Source organism: Perca fluviatilis, chromosome 1 (assembly GCF_010015445.1).
Source record: "Perca fluviatilis chromosome 1, GENO_Pfluv_1.0, whole genome shotgun sequence".
NCBI classification, from domain to species: Eukaryota; Metazoa; Chordata; class Actinopteri; order Perciformes; family Percidae; genus Perca; species Perca fluviatilis.
Window position 1 is genome coordinate 32,217,248 of NC_053112.1, and position 15,099 is coordinate 32,232,346.

Below are 15,099 nucleotides of genomic sequence, written 5' to 3' on the forward strand. Positions count from 1 at the left end.
GATTTCTTTTAAATCTAAGGCACGTAAACTAGATAAAATTTGACCTATCTATCATACAAGTTACATGTATGGGCAGACGTTCTACCAGATGAGCTACCCAGGCGCCCAGAAACTGTGTACATTGACAACTTCCAAATGCACATGTATGTATACAGTATTGTAACAAGTGTCTTGGGGGTGGGTTATTTGGACAGATAATTCTACATCCCGAGTCATTTTTACTATCAGTACATCCTATAAAAACACGATTTAATTAGTATGCAACTCTTCTGGGGAATCACAAAGGGGACATTCCAGAGGTGGTGGTGAGTTTGAACACACAAGGGATGTCTGTAACAATCCCTGGTGTAAACCTCAGCAGACACAGCATAACATTCTTTATTTAAAATGAGGATAAAAATTCAGCACCTGAAAACTAATTAGCTCAAGTGAAAATGCCTACAGAGGAGCAGAAATGGATTGCTATCTGAGTAGAAGGTTCATCCTGACTTTTTGTTGATATAGCAACAATGTTCTCAAACTACTAAATAAACACCTTAAACTTATTGGCTAGAGAGAAAAAAAAGATGTAAAAATGATTGAAGTTTGTCATCCTTAGTGTAAGTGATAAGAAAGTCCAGCATGGAAACACAGCCCTTAACAAAGCTGGAGTATGGACAGCTCCATCAATATTTAGCTTCTCCACCACCTCACCTCTTCTACAGATAAAAGCAAGTGGAGGCCAGAGTACAAGGAGACGCCACCTCTCCCAGTGATGCTAATTATCCCTGTTTGCTATCTGGCTAGCTCCCAGGCATTCTGATTGGATTTACTTGACAAAATAAATAAATCATCATCATAAAAGTGTAATGCCACATCCCTGACCTTTCCCCACACCCAGGCCATGCTAGCACCACAGCACTGTGTACAGGAGGATAGAACCCAATCTAGCTGGTACTATTTAATAACTATTATTGGATCTATATATTGGAACTATTATTAGTAACTAAAACTATTTTGGCTACTTCTGGGGAAGCAGAAATAAGCTATAAATACAAGACTGACATATTGTGGTGTTATTATTTTTATTATGCCGAACTTGCTAGAAAACAGTTGCTTATTTACAAATACTGCAGATACGGAGTAGCTTCAGCATTAATTTAAAAGTCGGGTTTATGTCCACCTGAAGAATGGAAGTCCAATATTCCAATACCAACTCTGAAAATAGCTGACTCTAGCTGCTAAATGCTCCACCGTGTTCACTAGCTGGTTGCTGCCTTTGTCGGTCTGCCGTTTGGTGCTGGACTGGTAGCATAGAGTCAGTTATCACAGGTGATCGCTGCGAGAGTGAACCAAAGCAGTAAAATGGGAGCCGGAAGACCAATGAGTTAATAGACACTGAAAAGCTTCGTAGAGCTGAGGGAAACTGCAGAGTCAGATAAGAGAGACTACTGTCACATACTAGATGCCACATGATCCATTGTTGATGATTATAGCCCATGTAATACACCCACCAAATGATATATTTTTGGGTACCAAACACTTATGCTGAATCCGAATCCTCCCCTTATCCCTTACCCTTTGTCTTACTCCTAGCCCTTAGCACTCTGCGTGTAGGGCCTAGGGTTAGATATCCCTAAGAAATCGGACACTACTTGGTTACGGTTACGTCATCAAGCATTGTCGCTAGCTGGCTGTTACGTCACCAGAGGCGACAAGTTGATCACAAACATCCAAGATGCCGTCTGCAAGTGTGCGCATGTCGATTGCATTGGTTATAGTGATTCTTTTGCGATTGTCTGCAACAAATAGAAGAAATCAGCCCATTAATGGTGTGAAATGGTTTTCTTTTCCAGACTGGTGAGCCAACAACATACTGTGCCATACACCACAACATGCCTATACTGCGCCTGTGGTTCAATGTGGAGTCTGAGCTGAGGCAGGATTTCCGCCTCACCAGAAGAGCGATGCACAGCTTACAGAGGCTTTTGCACAGGGAGCAGGACCATGGCTGGGGTAATGAGCTTGAGGTACTCATATACACCTATTGGCTGGCACATGGACTCTCTTATCGGGTGGTGGCCCGTGTCTTTAATGTGCCAAAGGCCACAGTTCATGACATCATCCACAGAGTGGCCCAGAACATATGGGACAATCTGAGGAGAGCAATCGACTTCCCTCAAACAGTGGACCTGCCTGCAGTGGGTCAGGGATTTGTCAACATTTCTGGAACCCCTGCATTCCACAATGTGGTTGGAGCAATCGATGGCAGCCACATACGTATAAAACCACCACAGCGTCACAGATTGGACTATTTGAATTATAAAGGCTTTTACTCAATCAACATGCAGGCAATATGTGACTCGAGTGGCGGTTTTCTGGACATTTTTGTGGGGTATCCGGGGTCTGTCCATGACACACGGATACTGAAAAACAGCAGTTTTTACACCACAAGACGGTATCCCCCAACAGGCTACATCCTCCTGGGTGATGGTGGGTATCCCTGTTTGGAAACTCCGATTAGCCTCATCACCCCATTCAAGGAGCCAGTGCATGGAGAAGTACAACAGCGATTCAACTACTACCAGTCAAGGGGGCGCAGCATAATTGAAAGGGCGTTCGGCATGATGAAGACCAGATGGAGGTCAACGCTTTTCAGAGCTTTGGAGGTGAAGCCCACATTTGCACCCCAAGTAATTGCTTCATGTGCCTTTTTGCACAATGTGTGTATGGACAATGGTGACACACTGGTTCCGGATGAAGACATTTTAATGGATGACGCCCAACCTCCCCGTGGACACATGGCATACAATGAAACCTCTGGGAATGATGCAAGACACAGACTGGCTGCCTTAGTTTCAGGCAATGTGCAAACCCCATGAACATGACCAGTGTATACATTTTATAGTTCTTTTATGTTCTTTTATGTATGTGTACTACTTAGGTCTGTTTGCAATAAACATTTGTATACACAATGCATGGTGTTTTGTATATCTGTGTCAGTTATCATGGTTTTGAATGTCACACATGTTCAGAAAGACATTGATTTATTTGACTATTGACTCAGATTTATTCAACTACTAAGTTATGGTTAGTCTCTGTGGTTGTTGAAACCACTGCTTCATTTAAATGATGTGCTTAAGTAATAAGAAAAAAGTGTTCTGTTGGCATGATTCTATTTGCTTTTATGAAAGGCTCATGATACGCCTTCACACAATATGATTGAATTACTGTAATATAACTAGGGTTGGGTACCGAAACTCGGTGCCAATGGGGAACCGGTGCCGACCTAAACGGTAGTAACGAGACCGAATAAGAACGAAAGTTTCGGTGCCTCATTTCGGTGCTTGACTTTACACTACACCTGACAGCATGTAACGTTAACCTACCTTTAGCTAGCAGCTGGATTAAACACCGGTAAAATGCTGACAGCTAACGTTAAACAGTGTAAAGTGTGACTGTATTTCACTGTGGAGGACTTCAACAGCGGGATGTAACAGTCTGCTCTGCAGCGCAGCAGCAGCTGCCGTTGTCGCAATTCATGGATATACAGTATGTTTATATGGTCGGAATTAAACAACACAGACGGTGCGTTCACTTGCAGCTGCCGTTGTCAGAATTAAACAACACAGACGGTGCGTTCACTCGCAGCTGCCGTTGTCGGAATTAAACAACACAGACGGTGCGTTCACTTGCAGCTGCCGTTGTCGGAATTAAACAACACAGACGGTGCATTCACTTAAAACAGGTTCCCTCGTGGTGCATTCACAGTAATTGTAAAATACCCTTTTCCCATCTGGGGTTCAACAGAAATTTACTGTTGAAATAAGTTATTGTTATTGTTATAGTTATTACATTATTATTAAATCTTTAATTTTGACCATGGCCTTAGCAATAAACAAGTCACTGACTGTTGTTTACTACCCTTATTTTTTTTCTTCTTCTTTTTTTTTTAACTTTATTGAAAAGTACCGGTTCAGGCACCGGTTCAGGCACCGGTTCAGGCACCGTTTAGGCACCGGCACCGTTTTAAAAGTATCAATTTAGCACCGCAATCGAAAAAAAAAAAAACGATACCCAACCCTAAATATAACACATTGAATAGATTGGGATGAGATGTGCAAAGAAGCGTGTGTTACAATGTGTTTACAGTTATTTCACTCACCAGCTTCGTCAGCTGATTTACATCAGAGGCTTTTAACTTAACGCAATTATTGTCTCTCAATATGAGTCAGTATCCAAACAGTGCTTAGGAGTTTCCCCAGTGTGTGATTAATAAAATCTCTTATCTTAATACATATCAGTTAGACCCCCCAAATAGTTAATTCAAGTTTGGATTGCACAAATATGACTTGACCAATGAAAGTAAATGGGCAAAACATTATATAACAATATAGCTTTACTGGCCAGAATAAAAACAGGACATTAGTCAGTGCAAAAAGTCAAACATATACAATAATTGAAAACAGGGTAGAAATAGTGCAATATCGAGTGTACTGAGATTTAAATATGAATGTAGTGCAAGGCAGTTCAGTGCAATGGCAATAATATTAACAATATTGGAATAGTAAAATATACATAGGTAGATGACAGTAAAAAACGGCACTCAAATGTATAAATCTCAAAAAACTTTGCAAAAGGCAGCCAAAAAGAATAAAAACTATACATGAGGTAGATGACTGTTTAAAAAAAAAAGGCAGTCAAATGTAGAAAACTCAAAAAAAACTTTGCAAAAAAAGTTGCAAATGGCAGCCATAAAAAAAAAAAAAAACTACCACTACAATTTCTCAACAATCCTCTCAAGGAGGGACAACAACTGCCGTGTGTTTGCCTTGTTCTCGGCCTCGCTCTCCTCGTGGCGCCACTGCTCCCTGTTGAACTCCTCAGTGAGGAAATCCAGGATGGCATTTCTTTTTCTTTTCTTTGCGGGCGAGGGACTTGGCAGTGGTGACCTGCTGACTGCAGAGCTGCTACTGCTGGAGCTGCTAGCTGGGGATGAGGGCTCCTAAAGGAACAAGATAGATCTTGATTTACAATCCACAATTGTTTTTGACCATGTCATGTGGGAATGATATGTGTGTATTATACACACACATATCATTTCCATACACACACACACATATACATATATATACATATACATGTACATACATATATATATATATATATATATATATATATATATATATATATATATATATATATATATATATCTCACTGAAGGCATCAAAACTATGAATGAACACATATGGAATTATGTACTTAACAAAAAAGTGTGAAATAACTGAAAACATGTCTTATATTTTAGATTCCTCAAAGTAGCCACCCTTTGCTTTTTTGATAACTCTGCAAACCCTTGGTGTTCTCTCAATGAGCTTCATGAGGTAGTCACCTGAAATGGTTTTCACTTCACAGGTGTGCTTTGTCAGGGTTAATTAGTGGAAATTTTGTCCCTTATTAATAAAAAAAAGCAAAGGGTGGCTACTTTGAAGAATCTAAAATATAAGACATGTTTTCAGTTATTTCACACTTTTTTGTTAAGTACATAATTCCATATGTGTTCATTCATAGTTTTGATGCCTTCAGTGAGAATCTACAATGTAAATAGTCATGAAAATAAAAAGGAAACGCATTGAATGAGAAAGTTTGTCCAAACATTTGGCCTGTAGTGTGTGTGTGTATATATATATATATATATACACACAATACAATAAGAACATGTTCTGCTATTCCAGACCACAAAATGTAGTGCATTACATACCATGAGGATTGCCGCGGGATCTACATCCACAGAACAGGATGCCACTAACACAGGAGGGTCGACTGAGGGCCTGGCACCCAACACCTCGTGCATGTCCTCGTAGAATTGCCAGGTTGCAGCGGTCACTTCCCCCCTGTCTGTACCTGACCCTGTTCTTGTAGTTCTTAGTTCCTGGAAGGACACACAACAAACACCAAAATAATGCCTACAACCATACAGTATGCATTCATTGCATTGTATTGAGATTGAAGATGCAGTTTTTTTTTTCTCAACCGAACATCACATACCTTGTATTTCTGTTTAAGATTCTCCCACTTCTTTGCTGCCTGTTGGCCAGTCAGTTTCCCCTCCAACCCAATTTCTTTCACCAGCGTCCTGTATCATAACCAACAACAATGTACATGTAAATGAACAGGAATGAATTACAAATGATTACAATATAGTAACAGTTACAAATATACAGTACCAATACAATAATGAATGCATGACTCACTCCCAAAGTTGCTTTGCAGCATATTTGGATTTCAGAAACAGTGGTTCCTTTTCAGACCTAAAGTGGATTAGCTGCCGGGTTTCCTCTGGCGTCCCTGTGTGACACTGGATGGTAAATGTACAGTAAAACGACAAAATAATATTTACGCCTCCCCTTCCCGACATCGTAGTTACAGTTGTCTCTCTCCCCAACAAAGCACATAGCAAGCTAGTGGCTACAGTTTTACGTCTCCCCCCAAAATAAAACACATCGTGACTAGCTAGAGTTGTCCCCCCCCCCAGAACAAAGCACATAACGTTAGCTAGCTAGCAGGACTGGACTTGTACAAAAAACTGTAGATATGCATGGAGTCCATTCAAATGAAATGTGGGACTGTTGTGCAAATCAGCAAACTAGCGATTTTTAAAAACGTTTCAACATGGTTGCAACTATATATGTACAGGACTGTGTAGAGCACAAAACAACACTGTCGTAATTTTTAAATACATTTTTTAAGCCGAGAATACTTACATTTATGGGTCTCTCTGGTCGACCTGGCAGCCATGTTCCTTGTTGTGCAATGTATGCAATGTACCCCTGCTGGCGAAGTCAGCTCGCGTCCTTACTTGGTCGGAAGGGACATCTGACCCTCCCCCTAAGCCCTAACACTCGATCAAGACGAGGATTCGGACAGCACTAGCTCTCACGTGAACGCGCACAATGAGGGATAAGACAAAGGGTAAGGGATAAGGGGAGGATTCGGATTCAGCCTTAGCCCTTGGAGCTGAAAGGTGCCTATAAAAAGCCTGTTCTAATTCACAAGTAGAAATGTGATCAAACCATAATGCAATCTGTTGCAGCCTTTTTGATTACAAGCTAAAATGTTGGTGGGGATATTTTAGGTTTCTTGAACGTTGGTAGAAAAATAGCCATACCATCCACACATAAATATAAACCTGTGCCTTAAACACTAAACACATGCACCATGTTAGTACTCACAAGTTGGTGGAAGACTAGGCGACAAATGGCAGGAGATATCTAATCCCACCAGGGTCCAAGGAGAGCTTCTTGGTTATCTGTTTAATGAACACAAATGTCAGTCTTCTTACTCAATTAAATCAGCTTTGCAACACATTCATGACATCCTGCAGAGGCGTCACCATTTAATGGCACACACTGAAAGGCAGAAACAATGCATCTGGTCCATGAACAACAAAAGGTTAATTCATTGTTTTTTCATGAATTAGTTATTAAGTAGGGCAATTTTCGGTCCTTTGAACACCTGACTTGTCTTAACTATAGCGAGCTAAAGATATACAATGGTAAGGTAAGGGAAGGATGTGTATGTGACTATATACCAGACTATCTTTACTGCCCATAGTTAATTGATTACATGCCTTTGTTTCATGTACTGTATCTCCATGCAAACTTCGCTGAACTTTGATGTCTGTATGAAGCAACCCAGAGAAGAATGCTACTACACGTTTAAGTATTAAAAGAGAAAAACCTAAAACACATTGAGTTGTTACTGAGTGATACCTTTCCTCCATATACTTTCCCTTTAGTACAGGTTCAATGCACACAATGGGGCCCCTCTGTTTCCTAATCGGCTTCTATAACAAATACTACATTCTGCCTACTTTTACCATATTGTGGCTTCAGATAAAGACAATGGACAGAAGCATTTAGCAACTAAATAACAACTAGTTCAGTTTGTTCAACTTCAACATCAGTAGCCTCTGTTTTCCAACTCCATGCTGCATTTTCATTGACAAATCCAAATGTTATTTTTTCAAAACATGTTTGGAGTTAGTTTTCAATATGATAGTCATCATCGACAACATCACTGCAAAAATCTTGTGGACTTTTTGGGCTCCCAACTTTTAACGAGTTTAACCAAAGGATAGCTCATAGCATTTTTTATTTGTCATATCCATAAAGTTTAGTCATGTTTACTGAAAGGAATGCTATGATGACGTATATCGTATATGGGTATACGTGCAGTTTAGTATCCCAAATTATTTTCCAAAAACTGAGTGTCCAAAATGATGAGGGTCTTATTTAAGACAGTTACCCTAACCCTAACCATAACCATAATTTAACAATAACCCAAAGACCAGAGGCCTGAGGCCTGTACTACGAAGCAGGATTTGGCGTTAACGAGCTAACTTAAGGCTCAACCCAGGATTTTCTGTACTACCAAGGTGGATTAGTTGTTATCGGGTTCAATCGCCGTGGTAACTCATGATGAACACCTAACCTGGTCGGGAGCAGGTTAAGTTGGAGATCAGAGATCAACCGGTGTTAAAGCACCGCCTACTGACCAATCAATACTCGATTGATAATGGCGTCACCGTTCTTAAAGAAGATCAGGCGGAGCTCGGTGCAGAGAGAGAGAGAGAGAGAGAGAGAGAGAGAGAGAGAGAGAGAGAGAGAGAGAGAGAGAGAGAGAGAGAGAGAGAGAGAGAGAGAGCTTAAGTTGCTACCCCCATTAATAAATATTGAGTATGCTAGCACAACCATAACCTGTTAGAAGCGGTTCGGCAGTGACGACAACATCAGGTAACGTTACTCGTTTTTAATATCTTCGGTAACAGTTCGTTCCCTTAGCCAAGTATTACTGTCAACACACACACACAAACACACACACACACACACACACACACACACACACACACACTACTATGACTTTGACACAAGACATGTTGGTATGCCGCTAACAAATTAAAAGCTAACGTTCTGCAAACAAAGCAAACAGCTAGCTAACAGCAAATTAGCTTTTTTGTTCACGTCAACTCGACACGCGCGTATTTACCTTTTTGTGCATCGTCATAAGACTCCATCCGCGACAGTCACATCCCTGTGATCACTTGTTTTGACTGCCTGTAGCTTGACGTTTTGGCCTTTCCCTCTCCACCTGTCCGCCGTTGTTGTTGTTGTTGTTGTTGTTGTTGTTCTTTTTCTTCTTCTTCTTCTTCTTCTTCTTCTTCTTCTTGTATTATTTGGCTGTTTTCTGCATGAACTTTCCGGGTGTGGGTAAATAAATAAATAAAATCGTATCCTCAAGCATTAAAAGGTAATAATATGCATAGGCCCAATTTAGTTTGAGTTCAACTAAATTAAATACAACTACTATATTAATGATACAAATAAAAATGGATTAAAACTGGCTTAACATATTACTGTACATTTTCAGACTCACCCCACCCACCTCCAACAACAAAACATTGTCTGTGATATTTCACAGTTGAAATAATGTTTTAATTAGCTTTCACTTTATTAATACACTAATGTAATACACAACCATACCAGAATAAGCGTTCCAGCTCCAAAATACCTAATTTGCCCATGAGGATGATTAGCTAAAAATTTAAAACAAATGATTACTATTGTCATGACTATTAAAATCTTATTGGTGTGGAAAAATTGAAAACCATTACAAAACTCCAATTGCAGTTACATACTTTTGTAATATTTAGAGCATCCCCGTGTGTTTATGCACTTTTTATTGAAGTAAATAACATACACTATGTTAGTCATATACTAGTAATAGTATTTGTTTAGCACAGACACTGCAACATGTGAATAGTCCAGTTGTTTAAATGTAAAACAGGTGTTTTAAAATTGAATTGAGTCAAGATTCTGAACTGTTAGGCCAAGCTGCACTATGGTAACACAACATCAAATGGGATGGTCAACAAACACAACACTTTGGCAGGCGCAGGGGAAAACTTGCCTCAGTGTCTGGGACTGTGCAGTTTGCCTACAGGCCACAGGACAGCTGCTAGAAGCCAGCTTTTTTCGCCTCGCCTGCCTGTCTGTCACTCTCTTTCTCTCCGGCTCAGAGGCTCGCTTCATTGCCTCTGTCAGTTGTGAGCCGGTGGTTTTGCCTCCACTCTCTGTCACCCCTCTGTCAGGCCCTGACTGATAAAGCTAGCACCAGCGCCAATCTCCATCCTTCAGCTCCGTTGGCTGTTCCTGGACTCCATTCCACCACTAATTAGCTCTTCAGAGATTTCACTTCATGGAAGCAGGGGGTTGGTGATGGGGTGATGATGGAGGCTTGAGGGGCGGGGTGGGGTAAGGAGAAGAGGAGGCAGGAGGATGTATGCGGAGGAGTAAGTCTTATTGGATATCATGGCTCCAATGACATCAGTGCACTGATTCTTGTACTGACAGACCAATGAAGTCCAAAGCAAAGAGATAGATAGATAGATAGATAGATAGATAGATAGATAGATAGATAGATAGATAGATAGCATAATCTGCTAAGTGTCTTAAGTCTTTGGTCAAATAGAGGGAAAGAGGCGTCTCACTAATGTCCTGCCTCTGTCGGGCCAACATGAACCACTGCAGGTCCTCAGGTGATTAACATGTTGGCAGGGGTTCCTACATGAAAAGACCCCTGTTTCTCTGTCTACTAGTGTGTAAATATCGTGCTTGCGGAATATGAAAGTAGTGCAACTATAAGGTACAAAAACATAGGGAAAAAAGATCAAGAGTGGGTCTCACATCAAGGAGGACCCTGAGGATGTCTTTGTTGTCAACTTCAGAAGGGGGAAGAGAGGAGCAGAGGAGGAAACTGGCAGAAGGGGGAAAGATGCCAGAGAGAGCTCAAAGGATTCGGTCTGGGCAAGGTGATCGGTATTCCTCGGCAGTCTGCCTTCTGGCTCAGATCAGTGGGAGTAAGCTGGCAGCCAAGCCAGAGGGCATAACAGCACAAACACACCTTCAGCACTACACTGCTAGAGGCTTGGCTTCACAATCTAGAGGGGTGGGAGTTGGAGGGAGAGACAGAGGGGAGACAAGGAGAAAATAAATACACTGTAATTATCTTCAAATCATCAACTGCTGACATCCATTGTAAATATGTGTGTATGTGCACATATTCCAGTAAAAGCCATAATGCATCACCTACTGTTGTGTCAAAACAATAGTTCATCAGATGAGATTCAGCCGTGGGTTATGTGTGGTGAAGGTACTGAGGTCACCAGTCAGGCAGACTCATCCTCAGGCAAGCAATGTCGTGTCTACTCACATCATCACCTTGCTCTTGGATGAAATCCAAAAAACCCTTAATGTGTGACGAGTAAGAGACTGTACACAAGCATGACACACTCCTTGCATTAGACACCTACATGGCCCTTGCGGATGTTCTGTTACAGCTCTGACTAAAGGTCTTAACAGGTGCCTGATGGGTGGGCAGAACTGGGCAGGGCACACCAATGAAGTGCTCACACACGCACAAAGTGTTGTGACAGGTACCAGATGTCCTGGCAAAGGTCAACTTTCTCCATTTCCCACACACACACACACACACACACACGCACATGCACACACATTGCATTTGGCCGTGATGTGTATTCCATGCAGTGCGTGTCCCAAAGCACCTGTGGTCTGACACACAGTCAGTGGCTATGGCTACACCATGTTGTTGCTACTGTAAGATGAGACAAGGGAAAAATGTACGTAACATCAGGTCACTCCTAGGTCACAGGTCAGGGGCCGAGAAGATCTATTTGGCCATACTCCATCACTAAAGCTGTCCTGTGTTCAAGTATGAATTTATGTCTGTCTCTAAAAGTTGATGGAGTCGAAGCAGCTGCATGACAAGGGAATGTTGTGTTCCGGGACTGAACTTGAGGTATTTGCACAACAAGAAGATTTAGGTGAGCATCTGTGTTTGCGGTGCCATTAATATCATTGCATAGCCCAAACTTGACAGCTTTAGCAGGAGATACTGTAAATACACAGTTGGGATTGCACTACAGGACACTACATTGTGGTTAAACTGCTTATTCCTAAATCTCCACGATTGAGATTTCATTAAATGCTTCTGCTCCTGAAAATGAAAAAATGAAAATGAATACAAGTTTGTAAACAAAAAGGAACCACACAAAACTTAGTTTGAGAAACTGTGAGAGAAAAGACATAAATCCAACTAAAAGATTCTATCTTAAAAAGACCAATGGAGCCAGAACATACGGCATTTAATTTGATACCAATCTGTACACATGATTAACTGTAGCACTCGCTTTACTGAAAATTGTTTATGCAATTAAAACTGCTTTTAAGAGCCAAGTTTCAACTTTCTTGCTTGTCCATGGGAGAACCTCACACATTATGCACCAGCATCTCGTAGATTGTTTAAAGCTATAGTGCGTAGTTTCTGCCGCCCACATGATACAAGCCTTACGTGATCGCGCACGCGCCCCCACCCCCACCCCTCCTCCACACAGTGGCTAGTAGCCAAGGAGGACACTCACATGATGCACTCTTCAGAAGAGGTAATTATCTTCACTCGAGCTTCTGCGCGGGAAAGTCACCGGACGACACAATCTTCTGAACATAGCCATACTGACAAATACAGAGAGAGTTGTGTGGAGCTGATAGTCTTAATTAGCTTTGTAGCAACTCATTTGGCAATGGCTTGAATGTAACTTGCGTTTATTAATATTAAAAAGTTACGCACAAAAGCGTTAACAGTGATCAAAGTATGGAAACAGTGGAAACATTGTGGAGCACAATGTAGAACAAAATGACACCAGTAACAATGCAGGAATAAAATGAGATTATGAATGAATCTATTGCCTCAGTGCATGCTGGGACGGTTTTCAACACACCTACCTCATAAACCCCAATCATATTATTAGCATTCAGCCAATCATATGAATGCTGCTCATGGTTTCAACTATCCACTAATTTTGCCTTTATTTCAAAATAAGAGTGCACTCTTCCCCAAGATAACTTCATATAGGATTTGCAAATCAATCCTCAAACTGCTTTTGAAGAACCAAATTAGCTGGGTGAGAATAAAACAGGATTAGTTTGGCCTGATATCGGCTTGCTACCCTGAATTAGTTAAGCTCCATCCATTTCATCATCGATGATGATGAAAAAGTGAAAAACAATATTCTCGAAGTCGATTAAAACTTAATATAAGTAACACCCTGACAAAGACAAACACGACAACACAGCATTCTCTTGGTAATTCAGAGAACACGCAATCACTGTAACATACAAGTCAGTTATTATATGATTTAAACTTCCGCAGATACCTTCATCTCCTCATGTTCTCACATAATGGCATCTCCATTAGATGGCTGCAATTAGTTAAACTGACATTTTCATCCACACTATTGTACGTCTTCCTTTTGTTTTATTTCAATTTCTAAAGCCTAACACCTTTTAACATCATGTGCTCATACATGGTGCAAATTGATGCCTCCCCAAATTTAAATGGTAACATCCTTAATTGACTGCTCACTGATATGACTTAAAATTATAAAGATATAAAGTATACAACCTCTAAGAAACCTAGCCTTGATTTCAGATTTTGTTTCCTTTTCCTTAAAGTGCCCATTTCTCAGAATAACTCACTCTTACAGAACTCAGTGTGGTGTTGACCTAGACTGTCAAAACTACTATATGTAGAGTGTCCTGAGATAACTTCTGGTATGATTTGACACTATTAATAAAATGAAATAGATTTGAATGTATACTATATACTATATATGTATTATTTTATTGCCGATTTATGGCATCTTAAAAATGTCAGTTAAAAGTCAATAAGTGGTTGCACCCTGCACATTTGTAATGAGATTCAAATAGTGTTAATGGTACATGCGCTGGTATTCTTTAAGTCCTTCTAAAAACTACTGGTAACCAAATATGTTACATTACAAAACCACTGTGTCCATTTTAACTGCATTTTGATATAGTGTCTGTTGGTTAAGCATCTAGTCAGTACATTATCCAAATGTTATTTCAAACAAATGAAATGGCCATTACACTGGGCAAATTTCAGGGAGAATTTAATAACATTATTATTATTAGTATTGTTATTTTTATTATATTAATACAAAAAAATATAAATATATAGACTAAATGTATCTGTATAGTCTTTTAAACTATGTTACAGATTTTGGAAACAAACGTAAGAAACATTTCCCTTTAAGTTAATGTTAAATTCTAAATCTCCTCTTTCACTATTTATGCAATTACATTTTCATGAAGTCAGACCTTGAGTTTCCGTTAAGACTGATGTGTAGAGAAACTCATTTGAGAGACATGAATGCATTTTTGATGTGCTTAATCCAATACAGGCTTAATGATGAATAATCTTCATTATTATTCTATAGCTTAGATAATGTAGTGTTACAATTGATCAATATGATGCCATTTTGAACCTTTGGTAGTATCCTTGGAGATTTTTAAGAACATCACTCTTCAAGGCTGCAGCGAAGAAGAAACTAAAGTATCATCCGATGTTGTCTCGACTCAAATTGCCATTCTGCTTGTGCTTTTCAACCTCATGAACAGATCATAACCAAGCACTCTCCTTTGGATGGAAACGAGAGAAGGCCTTGCTGTTTTAAGGTCTTAAGTGGAATCTTAATGTGTGTTTTTCCCTCTACTAACCAACCCTTATGTTTCCCCGCTGCACAAGGTCGACACATTCACATGCCAGAGATGGAATTAAATAAATAACTGCAAGAAACAATTAGCGATGCATCAATAGTCGGATCAATAGTGATGTTGGTAATTATCATTTGGGATAGGGGAGATGGTCTTTCCTTATTGATGCTCTCTAATTCACAGGTATAACCTCAGGGCGGCCAGAATAAATCAAAACACATCAAGGTAAAGCACATTCACATCTGTCATTCCTTTATGACAGATGTGAATAAATATTGCCCCGTGACTTCAAATATTTAAAGCTGAAGTTTGCTTGCACGTGTTATGGTCATCATGAGCTGTTTCAAATTCCGAATGCAGCTTTGATTAGGTCTTTATGCTTCAAACAGTGAATGCTGATTTATAGTCAATAAAGGTGGTGAAAACAAATTAAATAGATTTAACAAATGCAATCTCTCAATTTAAGAAT

The 15,099-nt window shown here is 40.1% G+C and overlaps 1 protein-coding gene across 2 annotated transcripts; it reads right to left on the reverse strand.

Moving 5' to 3' along the window:
* Positions 1–4,709: 4,709 nt before the first annotated feature.
* On the reverse strand, positions 4,710–9,176 carry LOC120567365. 2 transcript variants are annotated; one of them, XR_005640553.1, is made up of 6 exons: positions 9,028–9,176; positions 6,744–7,288; positions 6,234–6,337; positions 6,028–6,115; positions 5,741–5,911; positions 4,710–4,984 (listed from the first exon to the last, which is right to left on the reverse strand). XR_005640553.1 is itself a non-coding variant. In XM_039814334.1 (6 exons), exons 2-6 carry the CDS (start codon positions 6,775–6,777, stop codon positions 4,757–4,759), a joined length of 615 nt encoding a protein of 204 aa, XP_039670268.1. In that variant the 5' UTR covers positions 6,778–7,288; positions 9,028–9,172; the 3' UTR covers positions 4,710–4,756. The 2 variants fall into 2 exon arrangements, 1 of the variants encoding a protein (XP_039670268.1); XM_039814334.1 differs by having other exon boundaries at positions 6,234–6,327; positions 9,028–9,172.
* Between the last annotated feature and the right edge of the window lie 5,923 nt (positions 9,177–15,099).